The 18,607-nt window shown below is 41.9% G+C and overlaps 1 protein-coding gene across 8 annotated transcripts in view; it reads left to right on the top strand.

Moving 5' to 3' along the window:
• Fbxo34 (F-box protein 34) overlaps positions 1 to 18,607 on the top strand; it is a 69,085-nt gene that overhangs the window by 37,428 nt on the left and 13,050 nt on the right. For 2 of the 8 annotated variants that reach the window (XM_075949350.1, XM_075949352.1), the window contains exon 2: positions 17,323 to 17,404. The exons of the other annotated variants lie outside the window; for them this stretch is intronic. In XM_075949350.1, coding sequence (XP_075805465.1) covers positions 17,358 to 17,404 — 47 coding nt within the window. In that variant the 5' untranslated portion in view covers positions 17,323 to 17,357. The remainder of the gene's footprint in view (positions 1 to 17,322; positions 17,405 to 18,607) is intronic. 8 annotated transcript variants of the gene reach the window in all.

Raw genomic sequence — 18,607 nt, 5'->3', positions numbered from 1 at the left:
GAGACCTTTGCTTTTTTGCTTTCTCTTCTGTTGTGGAATATTAGTTGATGTGTTACATTTGTTTATGCTGTTTTAATGATGCAAAGAAGTATTGCATTCTTGTATGTTGTATTTGTTTAACTCTATGAAGCTGTGTTATTTTGCCTGCCTAGAACACCAGATTGGTCTAGTAGAGGGCTGAATGGCCAATAGCAAGGCAGGAGAGAGGGGATAGGTGGGGCTGCCAGGCAGAGGGAATAAATAGAAGGAGAAAAAGAGAAAAGGGGGAGTGAGAAAAGGAGGAGGAGAGAAGGACGGGACATCAGGGACCAGTAAAGAAAGACATGTAGAACAGAGAATGGTAAAAGCCAGAGCAAAGGTAGCTGGGATAATTTAAGAAAAGCTGGCTAGAAGTAAGCCAAGCTGAGACTGGGCATTCATAAGTAAGAATAAGGCTTGTGACTTACTTATTTGTGAGCTGGGTGGTGGACCCCAAAAAGAAGAAGAGTAAAACCAAAAAACAACTCCACTCTTCAGTGAGTTTCAGAAGTGTGTTTTACTTGTCAGGAATACCTAATCATCTTCACAAGAGATTATTCCCAGATACCTTACAATGGGAAAAGCTTCTCCCTGGCTTGCCAAGAGGAATGGCCACCCTCACTTCCCTGTCTCTTGAGTAACAGCCCAAACAAAGTATTATGGTATTTTTCTTGAGATAGCATTTCTGCTGTGGCACTGAGCTGTGTTGTGTTTTTCATGCTTGAAATCTTACTGAGCCCAGTGAGAACTGGCTCCTGGAGAGTTGGTGGTCATTTTATCAGAAGGGAAAGGGGGTGTTCTAGGTCTCTAATAAGGTTGCGGGTCCTGCTTATGAGGTCTCCATCTTAATGATGTAATGATGCCTGAAAAGTCTCACTCCAGACATAATCACATTGGGGATTAGGGGCTCTCCATACGGCACACAAACATGACTGCGCAGCTTGTTGAGCTAGCATCTCACGCTGGAGTATGTCAGCCCGCCACTCTGCACTCTGTCCTGTGCTTTCCCTGCTTCCCTGTTTCATTCTAGTGGCTCTTTAACAAGACTGTTGTATGGGAACCTTTGAGGTTTCTAGTATGTTTTGAGTTTGTAACTAGTCTGAACATGCTGAGCTCTGTGATGGAGTGAAGCTCTTCGTAACAGAATATAGATAGCCCAACACTTTCGTTTTCTTTGGTCTTCTTACTGGGAACCAAGCAATTTAAAATGTTTGTTAGAGTCAAAAAAACACCTTATGTTTATAAATATACTCTAGAATTGACTCATTTGCTCCTATCACATTCTTGATGAGAACAAAGCCCCAGAATGCTCTGCATTTTAAGCAAAGCAGCTCATTACCATGGTAACAAGGAGTCAGTTTATTCTGAGGCAGGGTTCTAGTCTCTTGCTTTCAGGAAATATAAAAACAATCCAAATGCCTTCTTGAAGACTCGAGAGTGTGCTCTATTCAGAGTCATGTCCAGATAACCTTGGCTTATAAATATGGCAGCACAACTCAGGTGCATTGTAAGGAAAGGACAGTCCCCAGAGCTGGGGTTCTGTCACCTTGTGAAGACTTCAGATCAGATCCAGATGGCTTTACCTGTGCCTGAGGATAACCTGACTACTTCCCGTTAAGTGTCATTACCATCTCCATCCTCCCAGTCCACCTTGAAGACAGCTAACTGGCAGGGGTTTAGGAGAAGAGAATCTCATGGGACAAAAGTGAAAGTGATTTTACTTAGGCCAAATTGCCCTTGGGACCCTCACAGTCTTTCATCTAAATGTGTGGTTGAGATTTTGAAATGTGTTTCTTAGATCTTACTATGGGCAAGGCTGTTTAGAACCTACATCATCTTAGGGATTTTCTTTAAGAGTAAATAAAGCAAAGGTGTAGGAGAGCACGTTGCTGGGGAGAAGAATAAAAGGAATACAGAAGGATTTGAGATATGTCACCAAAGCTGTCTACCCTAGTTTCTGTAGGCTGAAAAAAATTAAAATTTTTTTTTGGTTGTTAGTAAAATACAGTTGCTTACTTCATCTTTTAACTTATGAATAGAATTAAAGAGTTTGGAGGAAATCAAAGTATAATTAATTTGGATTAGCTAAATAAAATCTGTAGGTAGGATGATCTGAGAAAGCATTACGTTTTGTTAACCAAACAGGAAAATTTGGGGAGATAGTATAGGAGAACTCCTAATATTACAAACATTGTGGATAGTTTAATGTAATTAGAGACTTAAAAGAGATGTTAAAATTTGGGAAGTGAAAAGTTCTGGGAATTGAACTTTAGGCCTCCTGTACAATTTGTGTAAGTTTTACTTGACAATATTTGTGTATCTGTAAATGTTCATAGGGGAGTGCGCACAGCTCAGACTCCACTAGAAATGCTGTTCTAGTTCAGGAGCTTGGAGCCCTGGAGCACACATCAGGAGGGAGGGGGAGGGAGAGGGTGCAGAACGAGTGAAACAGAAATAGAGGGGCAGTCTTCTGCAAACAGTTAGCTGTGTTCTGAGAAGACACAAGTGGATATCACTGGGAAGCAGCAGATTTTATATCAGCAAGTGTCAGAGCTGGGGGGTAGGATTGTGTGTGTCATGTTCGAAAAAGAGTAGTTTCCCATTAAACTAAGTAAGCACAAAGGAGGCAGGTAAGCAGAAATAGGAAGTGGGCCTGCCTTCTGGAACTTCTGAAGAGTGTAGTGTGGAAAAGGGTAGGATGGGAACTGGGGAAGATGGTTCAATGAGGAAGAGCTCTTACAGAAGACCCAAATTGGAATCCCAGCACTTATGTGCAGGGGACCCGATGCCTTCTTAGGACCTCAGTGGGACACTGGGCATCCATGTGGTGCACTGAGATGTGCAGGAAAACACACACTGTTTAAGTCTGAAGGCAGACCTAGTGCGATTTGTGGGGAAGGAAAGGGGACCAAGAAAAAGTCAAGGTTTCTGATGTTAAGAAATGAAAAAAATAATGTTTCTGTTTATTAACGTGGGGAAGATTGTGGGGTGTGCAAAGGGAATCAGAACTTTTACTTTGGACATGGCTGAGTCTGAGAAGCTTATTTGATGTGCATGTAGAGAATTAAAATAGGATGATGTGGGATTCTCCTCTGTATGCTGTGAATATCATTGGTTAGTAAAGGAACTGCTTTGGGCCTATAGCTATAGGGGAACAGAGCTAGGCAGGGAAAACTAAACTGAATGCTGGGAGAAAGGAGGCAGAGTCAGAGAGAAGCCATGTAGCCCCCACCAGAGACAGATTTAGCTGGTAAGCCACAGCCACGTGGTGATAACACAGATTAGTGGAAATAGGTTAAATTAATATGTGGGCGTTAACCAGTGAGAGGCAAATGGGCCAAGCAGTGATTTAATTAATACAGTTTCTGTGTGATTATTTCGAGGCTAAGTGGCCAGGAACCAACAAGCAGCCTGCTGCTGCATAAGGAGAGATAGGGTATAGATTGGGATGGCAAAGGGGGGTATCTTGGGAAGGTGGGGGAGGGAGAACCATAATTAGAATATATTGTATGAAAAATCTATTTTCAATTTAAAAATAGACAAAAATAAAGGAATTCCCCCTAAAAATGGGTAATTTGACTTCTTTAATGATTATACAAAAATGGGATGCTTGCCAAGAAACAAGAAGCAGGCTCGCCGGGCAGTGGTGGCGCACGCCTTTAATCCCAGCACTCGGGAGGCAGAGGCAGGCGGATCTCTGTGAGTTCGAGACCAGCCTGGTCTACAAGAGCTAGTTCCAGGACAGGCTCCAAAACCACAGAGAAACCCTGTCTCGAAAAAAAACAAAAAAATAAAAATAAACAAAAAAAAAGAAGCAGGCTCTTTTTCTTTTTTTTTTCTTTTTTCTTTTGGTTTTTCGAGACAGGGTTTCTCTGTAGCTTTGGAGCCTGTCCTGGAACTAGCTCTGTAGACCAGGCTGGTCTCAAACTCACAGAGATCTGCCTGCCTCTACCTCCTGAGTGCTGGGATTACAGGCGTGCGTCACCACCGCCCAGCAAGAAGCAGGTTCTGGTGGGTGAGGTCAGACATGTGTTTGTAAGGGGAGTGTTTCTTATCACTCCCCACCTTATTTTTTGAAGCCCCAGGGATTATTATCATTTTCCTAGCTCTGGAATTACACTGCCTGTGCTGGTTTCCTGTGTGGTGTTGAGATTTGAACTCAGTTCTTCATGCTTTGCCACAAGCACCATGCTGACAGACTGCCATCTCCCCAGCCCCAAGATCAGGGAATGAGCATCTAGAGAGCTCTAGTTCAAGTTCTGCGCAGTGTGGACACTGTGTTGGCGGGCAATAAAGCAGTGCGATGACTGTAGAAAGGATATTTCCTTAGGTTTCTTGATACTTTTTAGTCCGTGCATTTCTATTTCGTAATTATTTGAGGAAAAAATTAAGGAGACACATAGTTTTCAGGGGTTTTTATAGAGATGTGGTAGAACAATTAAACATGGATTTTTGTGGGAGGGCGTTTTGTAAGGTAAAGTCTTTGTGAATGTGAAAACCAAAAGGGAAATTGACAATGATGTGATCTTTCTGAAAATGTAGTATATACCAGATTTTTGCCAGGCATGGTGATGCATGGCTATAATCCCAACACTGCAAAGTGGAGGCAGGAAGGCCAGGAGTTTAAAGTCATCCTTGGCTATATAGCCGCACGGCCCGTTGAAGACCAGCCTAGGCGAATCCCTGTCTCAAAGATTTTTCTCTTAGCTTCTTGGCCCTTCTTATTTCTTGTTTCTAGTTAGTTTTGTATTAGGAAACATGTTAATTTTAGTGGTGATTTTCTTTATTGCTATCCTTCCTTTCCATATTAAATTAAAAACAGCTATTTCTACTGCTTGCCTTACCTGGATTTTTGTTTTCTTGATGTTTGATATTCCTCTCCTTCCCTCTCCCCTCTCCAAATGAGAGTCTGCAGAAGGCAGTATGTGTGGTTTTAGATTTATGGCTTTCCCATAACTTTGCCCCAGAAGTTTATAGCTAAGAGCTGGGTGTGGCGGTGCATGCCTGTAGTCCCAGTACTCTGGAGGTTGAGCAGGAGAATCATGAAAAAAGTTTACATCCAAGTCTCATCATATAGGCATGACATCATTTTTTTCCTATCCAGATACAATCCTCTACACTTATGCTAATGTGAAACACTTTAAAAATTCAGATTTTTAACCTGCTTTCTGGGGTCTTTCTTTCTGTATTATTCCATCCTCCCTATTAGTAGTTGGAGGTCTCCATATATGTTTTCCTAAATATTTCAAATCTGAGACTTTAAGTGCTGATTTGACTGTGTATCAGGATTTGCTTCAGTCGCTCAAAAGATGTTCCTGTTTGTTTTGTTTCTCTGCAATAGCCTGATCTTATCTTCCTATTTGTTTGTCATTACCTCAGTGCTCATATTGTCTTCATGGATTTTATGTTAAAAAACAACAGCTGAAAAAAACAGCCCTTATTTTGTGAGCTGGTTGGCTGCAGAGTAGCTTGTGAAGCCTTCCTTTTGCACTGTGTGTGCTCACTGCCCTTTTTGTCCGTAGCCTTTACTCTTTATGTACTGTGTACTTCTTAAGTTCACCTCCAAATCAGAAGGTGCACTGGATGAGGATTTGCTTACTATTGTGTTAGCCTCTGAAAGGATGCTTAGAACCTAGGCAGGTACTCAGGAGCCCGCGTGACTGCAAGGACCATGGCTTTGGTAGCTAAAGATAATTAAGCTTCCGAACTGTGGGATTTGAGGAAGAGAAACAGTTTTACTTGAGGGTTCCGATTAGAGGCTGGCATTGTTTTACACTTGTTAAGTGAGACGGGGACCTCAGAGTTAAGAGTGCATTTCTCATAGCCTGATTTCTGCAGGCTCACCAGGTGCTCTCAGTTTTACACAGCAGTGCTCAGAGCTGGAGGAGCTGCACCTTGGAAATCGTTACTTTGTGGTTTTTATTGACTCTCTGGTTTATATCTGTTAATAGCTTTTTCCTACACTGTTCTCATCTTCTCCCACACTGGATGATTCCTGATCTAAAGTCATAGGAAATAAATTTGAGTAATAAATTCCATCTAAAAGAACATTATTAAATGTATTAAATTATGCCCTTCCATGTATGCAGTTTTCTAGTTTTATGTTCTGTTCTCTTATGTTTGCTTTTATAACAAACAAGCAAAATACTCTTTTGATATCAAGTTGACTAATAGTGGTTTGAGACTGAGGTTGATACTTACAGTCTAAGTACAGATCCCTAGAATTCCATCTTATCATTTGGGGGGTGCACTCGTGCATGCTTGCATACCCCGCCCCTCCCTCTCTTTCCCTACTTCCCCCTTCTCCTCCCCTCCTCTCCTCCCGTGTGTGTGTGTGTGTGTGTGTGTGTGTGTGTGTGTGCTGGGAACTGAACCCAGGACCTTTTAATCACGGAGCCAGCTCACCAGCCCCATGGCCTTACCTGTTGAAACTAGTTCCCATGTCCAGAAGGTTCTCAGCCTCCCAAACAGTGCCACCAGCTGGGGCCAACTGTTCAAACACAGGAGCCTGGGTGACTTTCACGCTCCCACCATAACAGCATGCTCTACTTCAGCCAGCGGCGAAGCTTGATCTTTGCTCTCAGCCTCCGTTGTGAGTAACAGAAATACTAAAGAGTTCTAGATGTGATCTGTGCATTCTTTCTAAGAATTCTGAACCAGGGAAACTGGGCTTTTATGTTGAGGTTAATAATATGTTTTTAAAATGAATATAAACTTATTATACAGAAGTAACCAGGACATGATGATAGAACACAGCTTAATTATATTTTATAACATAAACCTCTAAGTATTTTTTTCTTTTTTTTATTGATAAAAGGAGAATAAAAAAAAACCAAATTTCCACCTCCTCCCAGTCTCCCATTTCCCTCCCCCTCCTCCCACTCTTCTCTCCCTCCCCCCACTCCTCTCCCCCTCCCTCTCCAGTCCAAAGAGCAGTCAGGGTTCCCTGCCCTGTGGTAAGTCCTAGGTCCTCCCCCCTCCGTCCATATCTAGGAAGGTGAACATCCAAACTGGCTAGGCTCCCACCTAGCCAGCATATTAAGTAGGATCAAAACCCTGTGCCATTGTCCTTGGCGTCTCATCAGCCCTCATTGTTCGCCATGTTCAGAGAGTCCAGTTTTATCCCATGCTTTTTCGGTAACAGTCCAGCTGGCCTTGGTGAGCTCCAGTAGATCAGCTCCACTGTCTCAGTGGGTGGGTGCACCCCTCGTGGTCCCAACTTCTTTGCTCATGTTCTCCCTCCTTCTGCTCCTCATTGGGACCTTGGGAGCTCAGTCCAGTGCTCCAGTGTGGGTCTCTGTCTCTATCTCCATCCATCACCAGATGACGGTTCTATGATGATATGCAAGATATTCGTCAGTATTGCTATAGGATAGGGTCATTTCAGGTTCCCTATCCTCAGCTGCCCAAGGAACTAACTGGGGACCTCAGCTTGGGCACCTGGGAGCCCCTCTAGGGTCAAGTCTCTTGCCCACCCTAAAGTGGCTCCCTTAACTAAGAATTGTGGTTCCGTGCTCCCCTATCCAACCTTCCTTTATCCCAATCCTCCTGTTTCCCCAAGTACCCCCTCCTTCCCTTCTACCTTTTCTCTCCCCATCTCCCCTTACCCCCATCCCACCCCACCCCCAAGATCCCACTTTTCTCCCCGGCAATTTTGTCTACTTCCCTTAGCCAAGAGGATAACTATAGGTTTTTCCTTGGGTTCACCTTCTTACTTAGCTTCTTTAGGTTCACCTATTGTAGACTCCGTGACCCCTATTTATGGCTAGAAACCAATTATGAGTGAGTACATCCCATGCTCATCTTTTTGGGTCTGGGATACCTCACTCAGGATAGTGTTTTCTATTTCCATCCATTTGCATGCAAAATTTGAGAAGTCATTGTTTTTTACCGCAGCGTAGTACTCTAGTGTGTATATATTCCATACTTTCTTCATCCATTCTTCCATTGAAGGGCATCTAGGTTGTTTCCAGGTTCTGGCTATTACAAATAATACTGCTATGAATATAGTTGAACAAATGCTTTTGTCATATGATAGAGCATCTCTTGGGTATATTCCCAAGAGTGGTATCGCTGGGTCCAGGGGTAGGTTGATCCCAAATTTCCTGAGAAACTGAAACACTGACTTCCATAGTGGATGCACAAGATTGCATTCCCACCAGCAATGGATGAGGGTACCCCTTCCTCCACAGCCTCTCCAGCAAAGGCTATCATTGGTGTTTTTGACTTTAGCCATTCTGACAGGTGTAAGATGGTATCTTAAAGTTGTTTTGATTTGCATTTCCCTGATTGCTAAGGAAGTTGAGCATGACCTTAAGTGTCTTTTGGCCATTTGAACTTCTTCTGTTGAGAATTCTCTGTTCAGTTCAGTGCCCCATTTTTTAATTGGGTTAATTAGCATTTTAAAGTCTAGTTTCTTGAGTTCTCTATATATTTTGGAGATCAGACCTTTGTCTGTTGCAGGGTTGGTGAAGATCTTCTCCCAGTCAGTAGGTTGCCTTTGTGTCTTAGTGACAGTGTCCTTTGCTTTACAGAAGCTTCTCAGTTTTAGTAGGTCCCATTTATTCAATGTTGCCCTTAATGTCTGTGCTTCTGGGGTTATACCTAAGAAGCGATCACCTGTGCCCATCTGTTGTAGGGTATTTCCCACTTTCTCTTCTATCAGGTTCAGTGTGTTCGGACTGATATTGAGGTCTTTAATCCATTTGGACTTGAGTTTTGTGCACGGTGATAGATATGGGTCTATTTTCATTCTTCTACAGGTTGACATCCAGTTATGCCAGCACCATTTGTTGAAGATGCTTTCTTTCTTCCATTGTATACTTTTAGCTCCTTTATCGAAAATGAGGTGTTCATAGGTTTGTGGGATAAAATCCGGGTCTTCTATACGATTCCATTGGTCGACTTCTCTGTTTTTATGCCAGTACCACCCTGTTTTCATTACTGTAGCTCTGTAATAGAGTTTGAAGTCAGGGACGGTAATGCCTCCAGAAGATCCTTCATTGTATAGGATTTTTTTGGCTATCCTGGGTTTTTTGTTTTTCCATTTAAAGTTGATTATTGTCCTCTCCAGATCTGTGAAGAATTTTGATGGGATCTTGATGGGGATTGCATTGAATCTATAAATTGCCTTTGGTAGAATTGCCATTTTTACTATGTTGATCCTCCCAATCCAAGAGCAAGGGATGTCCATCCATTTTTTGGTATCCTCTTCAGTTTCTTTCTTCAATGCCTTAAAGTTCTTGTCAAATAGATCTTTCACTTCCTTGGTTAGATTCACCCCAAGATATTTTATGCTGTTTGTGGCTATCGTGAATGGAGAAGCTTCTCTGATTTCCCTCTCTGCTTCCATATCCTTTGTGTATAAGAGGGCGACTGATTTTTTGGAGTTGATCTTGTATCCTGCCACATTACTAAAGCGGTTTATCAGCTGTAAAAGTTCTTTGGTGGAGTTTTGGGGGTCGCTTATGTACACTATCATATCATCTGCAAATAACGAAAGTTTAACTTCTTCCTTTCCAATTCGAATCCGCTTGATCCCATTATGTTGTCTTATTGCTATTGCTAGAACTTCAAGCACTATATTTTAAGAGGTATGGAGAGAGTGGACAGCCTTGTCGTGTTCCTGAGTTAAGCGGAATGGCTTTGAGTTTCTCTCCATTTAATTTGATGTTAGCTGTCGGCTTGCTGTATATAGCTTTTATTATATTTAGGTATGACCCTTCTATCCCTAATCTCTCCAAGACTTTTAACATAAATGGATGTTGAATTTTGTCAAATGCTTTTTCAGCATCTAATGAAATGATCATATGGTTTTTTTTCTTTCAGTTTATTTATATGCTGGATTACATTGATAGATTTTCGTATGTTGAACCAGCCCTGCATCTCAGGAATGAAGCCTACTTGATCATAATGGATAATTTTTCTTATGTGTTCTTGGATTCGGTTTGCCAGTATTTTGTTGAGGATTTTTGCGTCGATATTCATGAGTGAGATTGGCCTGTAATTCTCTTTCCTGGTTGAGTCTTTGTGTGGTTTTGGTATCAGAATAACTGTAGCTTCATAAAAGGAATTTGGTAATGACCCTTCTGTTTCTATATTGTGGAATACATTGAGGAGTATAGGTATTAGCTCTTCTTGGAAGTTCTGGTAGAATTCCGCATTGAAACCATCTGGCTCTGGGCTTTTTTTGGTAGGGAGGTTTTTGATAACATCTTCTAATTCTTCGCGACTGACAGGTCTGTTTAGATTGTTCACCTGGTCCTGGTTTAATTTTGGTAAATGGTATTTATCTAAAAAAGTGTCCATTTCTTTTACATTTTCCAGTTTTGTGGCATACAGGCTTTTGTAGTAAGATCTAATGACTCTCTGAATTTCCTCTGTGTTTGTGGTTATGTCCCCCTTTTCATTTCTGATCTTATTAATTTGCAAATTTTCTCTCTGCCGTTTGACTAGTTTGGATAGGGGTTTGTCAATCTTGTTGATTTTCTCCAGGAACCAGCTTTTTGATTCATTGATTCTTTGGATTGTTTTCTGTGTTTCTATTTTGTTGATTCCAGCCCTCAGTTTGATTATTTCCAGTCTTCTACTCCTCCTGGGTGAGTCTACTTCTTTTTTTTCTAGAGCTTTCAGGTGGGCTGTTAAGTCTCCAATATGTGCTTTCTCTGTTTTCTTTAAGTGGGCACTTAGTGCTATGAACTTTCCTCTTAGGACTGCTTTCATAGTGTCCCATAAATTCGAGTATGTTGTTTCTTTATTTTCATTGAATTCAAGGAAGACTTTAATTTCTTTCTTTATTTCTTCCTTAATCCAGGTATGGTTCAGTAGTTGACTGTTCAGTTTCCATGAGTTTGTAGGCTTTCTGGGGGTAGCATTGTTGTTGAATTCTAACTTTAATCCATGGTGATCTGATAAGACACAGGTGGTTAATAATATTTTTTTGTAACTGTGGAAGTTAGCTTTGTTACCCAGTATGTGGTCAATTTTCGAGAAGGTTCCATGAGCTGCAGAGAAGAAGGTATATTCTTTCCTCTTTGGGTGGAATAATCTATAGATGTCTGTTAAGTCCATTTGCTTCATTACCTCCATTAATTCTCTAATTTCTCTGTTAGGTTTCTGTCTGATTGACCTGTCCATTGGTGAGAGAGGAGTGTTGAAGTCTCCTACTATTAGTGTGTGCGGTTTGATGGCTGCCTTGAATTTTAGCAATGTTTCTTTTACGTACGTGGGTGCTTTTATATTAGGGGCATAGATATTCAGGATTGAGACTTCTTCCTGATGAATTGTTCCTGTTATGAGTATAAAATGTCCCTCTCCATCTCTTCTGATTGATTTAAGTTTGAAGTCAACTTTGTTAGAAATTAGTATGGCCACACCTGCTTGTTTCTTAGGTCCATTTGCTTGATAAGCCTTTTCCCAGCCCTTTACTCTGAGTAGGTGCCTGTCTTTGTGGTTGAGGTGTGTTTCTTGTAGACAGCAGAATGTTGGATCCTGTTTTCGTATCCAATCTCTTAGCCTGTGCCTTTTTATAGGTGAGTTGAGCCCATTGACATTAAGTGATATTAATGACTAGTGGTTGTTAACTCCGGTCACTTTTTTAGTAGTAGGGTTTGTGTGTTTCCCTTCTTTGAGTTGCGCTGGTGAAGGGTCTCTAGATGTCTGAGTTATTGTGGTCATTGTTGGACTCCTTGGTTAGTGATTTTCCTTCTATTATTTTCTGTAAGGCTGGATTTGTGGCTACGTATTGTTTAAATTTGTTTTTATCCTGGAAAATTTTGTTTTCTCCATTTGTAGTGAACGAAAGCTTGGCTGGATATAGTAATCTGGGCTTGCATCCATGGTCTCTTAGTTTTTGAAGTACATCTATCCAGGACCTTCTGGCTTTCATGGTTTCCATAGAGAAGTCAGGTATAAGTCTGATAGGTTTACCTTTATAAGTAACTTGGCCTTTTTCCTTTGCGGCTCTTAATATTCTTTCTTTATTCTGTATATTTTGTGTTTTGATTATTATATGGCGAGGGGATGTTTTTTTTTGATCCAGCCTATTTGGTGTTCTGTATGCTTCTTGAACCTTCATAGGTACATCCTTCTTCAGGTTGGGAAAGTTTTCTTCTATAATTTTATTAAGTATATTTTCTGGACCGTTGAGCTGCACTTCTTCTCCTTCTTCTACTCCAATTATTCTTAGGTTTGGTCTTTTTATTGTGTCCCATATTTCCTGAATGTTTTGTGATGAGAGTTTGTTGGACTTGCTGTTTTCTTTGATCAGTGCGTTTATTTTCTCTATGTTATCCTCAGAATCTGAGATTCTTTCTTCTATCTCTTGTATTCTGCTGGTTATGCTTGTTTCTGTAGTCTCTATTCGTTTACCTAGATTTTCCATGTCCAGCCAGCCCTCTGTTTGTGTTTTCTTCTTTGCCTCCATTTCAGTTTTCAAGTCATGAACTGTTTCCATTATCTGCTTGATTGTTTTTCTTTGGTTTCCTAGGGTATCATTCATTGATTTACTCAATTCCTCGAACTTTCTGTTATACTTCTCATCCATTTCTATAAGGGCGTTTTTTTATATGCTGTTTAAGGGTGTCAATCACTTTCATGAAGTCAGTTTTTTCTACTTCTTCTTAAGGTGTTCATGTCCTGTTGTGAGGTCGCTGGCTTCTGGTGGTTTCGTGTTGTTTTTCAGATTGTTGGGTGAATTCTTGCATTGGCGTCTCCCCATCTCTTCCTCCCTATACTCTTCTATGGATCTTCTTTTACAGGATCAGGTCTTCTTGCCCACTGCTGTATCTTCCCAGTGATGTCACTCCCCAGTGATGTTTCTCCTGGTGTCCAGATCGGATCTCCTTGCTGCTTGGTTAGCTCACAAACAACGGGCCCACCCTGCTTGCTGCAGGCAGGCTATGGAGACAAAGGAGCTACCGCCCTCCCCTTTGCCCTCTGCTTCGGGTTTGGTCCCAGCGCCCAAGCAGGCTGAGCTGGGAGGTACTATGCCGCCAAAGAAGAGAGGGAGGGAGGGAGACGGGGTGGGGGGATCTGGATGTAAGCTGGATGGGATAGGAAGAGAGAGGAGGTATCGGGCAGTATAGCCCCTGTAGGATGACCAGGAAGTGTAGGCGGGCTGTTCCCGGGTGCCGCAGCACTCACTCACCACAATGATGTTTCACTCGGTGCCCCTCTAAGTATTTTTATGCTTTTTGGTATTCTCTTCTTCTCTAGTTCAGGTGTTTAGGAGCCTATTTATCAGAAAGTGTGCTGATAAGAGTTTGGCTTTTTTAATTTTAATTTTTTTTTATTTTGGTTTTTGGTTTTTCGAGATAGGGTTTCTCTGCAGCTTGGAGCCTGTCCTGGAACTAGCTCTTGTAGACCAGGCTGGCCTCAGACTCAAAGAGATCCGCCTGGGGCTGGAGAGATGGCTCAGAGGTTAAGAGCATTGCCTGCTCTTCCAAAGGTCCTGAGTTCAATTCCCAGTAACCACATGGGGGCTCACAACCATCTGTAATGGAGTCTGGTGCCCTCTTCTGGCCTGCAGGCATACACACAGAATATTGTATAAATAAATAAATATTAAAAAAAGAGAGAGATCTGCCTGCCTCTGCCTTCCGAGTGCTGGGATTAAAGGCTTGTTTCACCACTGCCCAGCTCATTTATTTATTTTTTAATAATGCCAAATTAAATAAACAAAAGCAACTTTCATATTGCTAATAGCATCTGGGATAGAATAGTCTAGATAGTTATGTAGGTGTTCAGCAACTTCCCTCTCGCTTTCAAAAGCCCCAAATCCTGTTTTTAAAGTATAAAGACACCAAGTTTTAACTAGAAATGCTGTAAGGTCTCTCCATGATTCCTCACTATGCCAACCACAGCTGTCTAAAGGCGTGTCTACATAGACTTTTAACAATAAAAGTGCAAGGAAGGGTGGTAACAGCAGTAGCCCGTCTTTCCATGAGAGACCTCTGCAGGATACTGAGGAGTCGGGCATGCTGTCCTGCCTAGGGGGCAGACAGTTGGTGCCAAGGCCAGACTGCTCTATAGCAAGTTCCAGTCCATCTGGGCCATGGGTAAGACTCTTGTCTTCAAATTTAAACAACAAACAAGCAAAAATAATTGGCTGTGACAAGATTCTGGGTAATAAACATTAGGACTTGTAATTAGAGGCAACCTGCTTTAGTTCTCTGCATTTCACGTTAGTGATGGCCTGATGTGACCCTGTGATTTTTCTTTAACGGCATTACTGCCGAAACTAAAAGCACTTATGCACCCAGCAGTGTTGGCTCACGCCTTTAGCCCCAGCACTTGGGAGGCAGAGGCAGGTGGGTCTCTGTGAGTTCAAGAGCACCCTGGTCTACTGAGCGAGTGCCAGGATACACAGAGGAAAAACAAAAACTCTTATGCAAATAGCCTAGAAACCGCATTTGGCTTGCTAAGCCTTGAACTTGAAATCTTCCTACCCTAGCTCCGTTGTCCGTTCTTCCCAGTAGCTGGGAGTTTTAGTACCTGTTCTCTTTGTTTGAGGAGACACCATGTCTGAGGCCACTTTTAAACAGAAGCATTTAACTTGCTTCCAGCGTCAGAGTTAGAAAGGGTGCTAGAGACGTGTCTGAGAGCTCACCTCTGCACCACAGGTGCAGCCAGAGAGCAAGTGAGACTGGGCCTGGCGTGGGCTTTGGAAATCTTAAAGCTTCCCCCACCCTGTCCAGTGACACACCTCCCCCAGTAAGGCCACCCCTTGCTAGTCTCTCCCAAACAGTTCTACTAGCTGGAGACCAGGCACCCACTCATAAGAGCTTATGGAGGTCATTCTTACTCAGACCACCACACTGGGACCGCAAGTCTGTGCCACCAGGCCCCACTGAGAACTTTGACCTGTGATTACTTCTCCTTTTAGAGAGTGGAGAAGTGGGGTTAAAGAAAAATCAAATGCCTTGTGCTTACTGATAGGAACTTTTGTACAGCTCATTATATAACTCATTTGACATTTATGACTATTGGTTGTTCCTTATGGGTTCATATAAACATGCATGGTTTTGTTTTAAATGCTATAAAGCGTACTAGGTCTATATCTTGTGTTTGATCCTTAGCTCTGCAGACACAAATGCGCATTCTACCTGTCTCACACACACCCTGACACTGTGTATTAAAAATAAAATGACCTAGCCAGGACAGGCAGTTAATGACTATAGTCCCAGCAGTTGGGAGACTGAACCAGGAAGATTATGGGTTCAAGACCAGCCTAGGCTACGTAGTAATAATAATAACCCTGTCTCAAAAAAGCAAACAAGAGCCATAAATTTTACTATTTTAAATGTATTTGAATGAGTGTTCTGTCTGCATGTATATGTATGCCCCATTGGAGGAGTCCAAAAGAAGGTGTAGGATCCCGCTAGGGCTAGAATTACAGATAGTAGCAAGCTACCATGTGGTACTGGAAAATCAAAACTGGGTCCTTTGGAAGAGCAGCAGTGTTCTTAAGTGCTGAGCCATCTTTCTAACTCCCAAGAGCTATAAATTTAATTGATAAATTACACATTGTGAAATGAGAATATTAATTGTATCTAGCTAAGTGGTCAGTGCTCAATAAAAATGACTAATTGACTGACATTTACATAATAATGTCTTTTCTTTTTTCCCCACATGAGTGAATGTGGGCAATCTCCTGATTCTTGTTATAGAAAGATGTTTACAAGATAGTTTAAAATAGCAAATTTAAATAGCAAAATTAAATTTTTACATATATCTTACATTAAAGTTGGTACAAGTTAATAGTACTTAAATAAGATAGATTCAGGTACTACGTAGGCTGTTTATAGTATGCAGACTGGGAAATGAGAGTCGTACCTGTCTAGGGTCAACAAGATGCATAAGAGTGTTTGCTACCACGCATGAAGACCTGAATTTGAGGCACAGGTCCCACATGGTAAAGGAGAGAATGGACTCCTGCAGATGGTTATCTGACCACACAAGTGCCGAGACACACATACCAATCTCCCCATGCATCCATGTACATAACTTAAAAAAGAAAGAAAATCTTATGTTTTTAAGAAGTGGTTGAACCAGCTATGGATGTTCGTGCCTGTAATACCAGCACTTAGAAGCTCTCATATTCAAGCCAGTCTGGGCTAGACTGGACCTTTTCCCAAATCAGTGCTTCTAGAACTTGGTGTAAAGAAAAGGAGAGAGAGACTGGTCGCTGTTGCCCATTCCTTGTCAGTCGCTGTACGTGAGCTCTTTATTACCCAGTTTCCTAGTGTCTCCCTTTCTTTCTTTTCAAGTTGCTTCCTGGTTTACTTCCTGTTCAGTTTGCAGTAATGGGTGTGGAATGAAGCGAGAACTTATGTTGGTGCCCATTGTCTGAACCAGGAAGGAGTATGGCAGCTGCCCCACCCGCCCACAGGGCATTCCCCTGCTTCTGTGTATGTATGTCTCTTCAACAGTATCGGAAGATTCAGCTCCACAGAAATAGAAAAGTAAACTCTATACAATGAAACTAAAGCAGTTTATTACCGCACATAGCCCAGGGTGGCCTTGAACTCCTGATCCTGTTTTTGCCTCCCAAGTGCTAACAGTATGTGTTTATTAATTCTTTTATCAAAAGGAACTCTTACTAACTATATTCTCTCTTACCTTTTTCCTATTTTGAGTTTAGAAGCTATCTGAAGAATCAAGATTTAAAAAAAAAAAAAGTTGTAAAACTTCCCCTGGTCTGGATTTTGCTGTTCTGTATTTCCCTCAGGTGGCTAACCTAATTCCTAATTCCCGTTCTCCTGTGTTTTCCTATACATTGGTGGCTGGTTCTCCAGGACTGATCAGATGACAGTTGGTAGGTTTTGTTTTTTGAAAGTGTTCTCTCTCACCAGAAGTCCCTTTAATGTCTTGCTGTGTTTCAGTTTTGTATTGTTAGCAGTGACTTAGTCCTTAATATAGTAAAAGCTGCAAAGTGGGCGTTTTTCTTCTGTCGTTCCTTCTTTCTTTTAACTACCACCCATGAGGAACCTCACTTTGATTAAAGATTCAGCTGGCTTTAAGTGTGTTTTTGCTGAGTTAGTATCTTCTGTGACAGTGGGTAGCAGTAACAGGACTTGGTGTTAGATCTTTCAGTATAGCAGGTATTGAGTAGTTGGTAACAGTCCAACTTCAGATTCCCTATAGTTTATTAGGGTGCTGCCTTAGACTACCTAATAACACTCATTTCTCAGCTTGGTGGGGTTCAGTTTGTGCTCAGGTTAACATGGACTTCTGTACTTGGGTACTATAGTGGCTGTTTTAAGGCCTCACCTGTTTGCTTGTTCTTGTTTTCTTTTTCTATAGTGCTGGGAGAATGGGGGTGAACCCAGGGCCTTAAAATGCTAGCCGAGTGCTCTGTTATTGAGATGTATGTCCCCAGCTATATGTAAGTTTTTAAAATGAATTTACATACTTATTTTCTTTTTTTTCTTATTTTCTAAAGTATAATTTCTGGGCTTGATTTGAAATTTGAGCAATAGAGGCTATATTATATCTGTATAATATATTAGTCCAGGTAGCTTTGGCATTGCTTATTGAAGGCATTGCTTTTATGGTTTGTTTATTTGTTTTGTTTTGCCAGTGCAGAATTTAAGTTTCTCAGCAATTTACCAGCATTTTAAATTTTTAAGTAATTTTAGAAAATAGTGTAACAGTGTTCCTAGTGACTAGAAGCCAGTTGTTCTGTGCTTTGCTATGCTGTTCTAATGCCTTGGGTCTAGTACAAAGCCAGAGAGATTTGACTGAGCCTGGACAGTACAGATGGTTATCACAGTAGCATCCCTTTTCTGTATTAAGGCTTCCTCATATAAAATACATTATTCAGATTCAGTGTTGGAGCGAGGCTTTGTGGCAGTAGTATTAAACTAGTCACGTAGTCCCCGCCCCGTGAAGCCGGCATGCACAGTTGCACAGGTGGAATGTGACCCTGCACCTCCACCTCTCCTTTGCAGGGCTGTCTAAACACTCCTGGAGACAGAACATCTGCTGTGTGCAAGTACAGCCAGCTTTTAGAGTGTCGGAGTGTAGTACCTTGTGCTGTGAGTCTGACATGGTGAAATGGTAACCTGTTAGTGACTTATGCCCAACTGCGGTATGTATATGTGCGCACACACATGCCTGTGAGCACTGTGTGTGTGCGCGCGCGCGTGTGTAGAGGACTGAGGAATTATAGGTGCTGCTCCTGAGGAATGTTCACCTCGTTTTTGCCAAGTAGGCTAGGCTGATTGGCAGTGAACCCCAGCAGTCCACTGTCTCCATCCTCAGTGTTGGGTTACAAGTGCATATCACTCTGCCCAGGTTTTTTTTTTTTTTAAAGATTTATTTATTTATTGTGTATACAGTATTCTGCCTGCATGCATGCCTGCACGCCAGAAGAGGGCACCAGATCTCATTGCAGATGGTTGTGAGCCACCATGCGGTTGCTGGGAATTGAACTCAGGACCTCTGGAAGAGCAGGCAATGCCCTCAACCACTGAGCCATCTCTCCAGCCCTCTGCCCAGGTTTTTTTATGGGCCCTGGGTGTCAGACTTAGCCCTTGGGCTTATAAGGCACACACTTTACCAACAGAGCCGTCTCTCCACCCCTAAT

Source organism: Microtus pennsylvanicus, chromosome 15 (genome assembly GCF_037038515.1).
Source record: "Microtus pennsylvanicus isolate mMicPen1 chromosome 15, mMicPen1.hap1, whole genome shotgun sequence".
In the NCBI taxonomy this organism is placed as follows: Eukaryota; Metazoa; Chordata; class Mammalia; order Rodentia; family Cricetidae; genus Microtus; species Microtus pennsylvanicus.
This window is presented reverse-complemented; position numbering and strand designations above follow the sequence as displayed.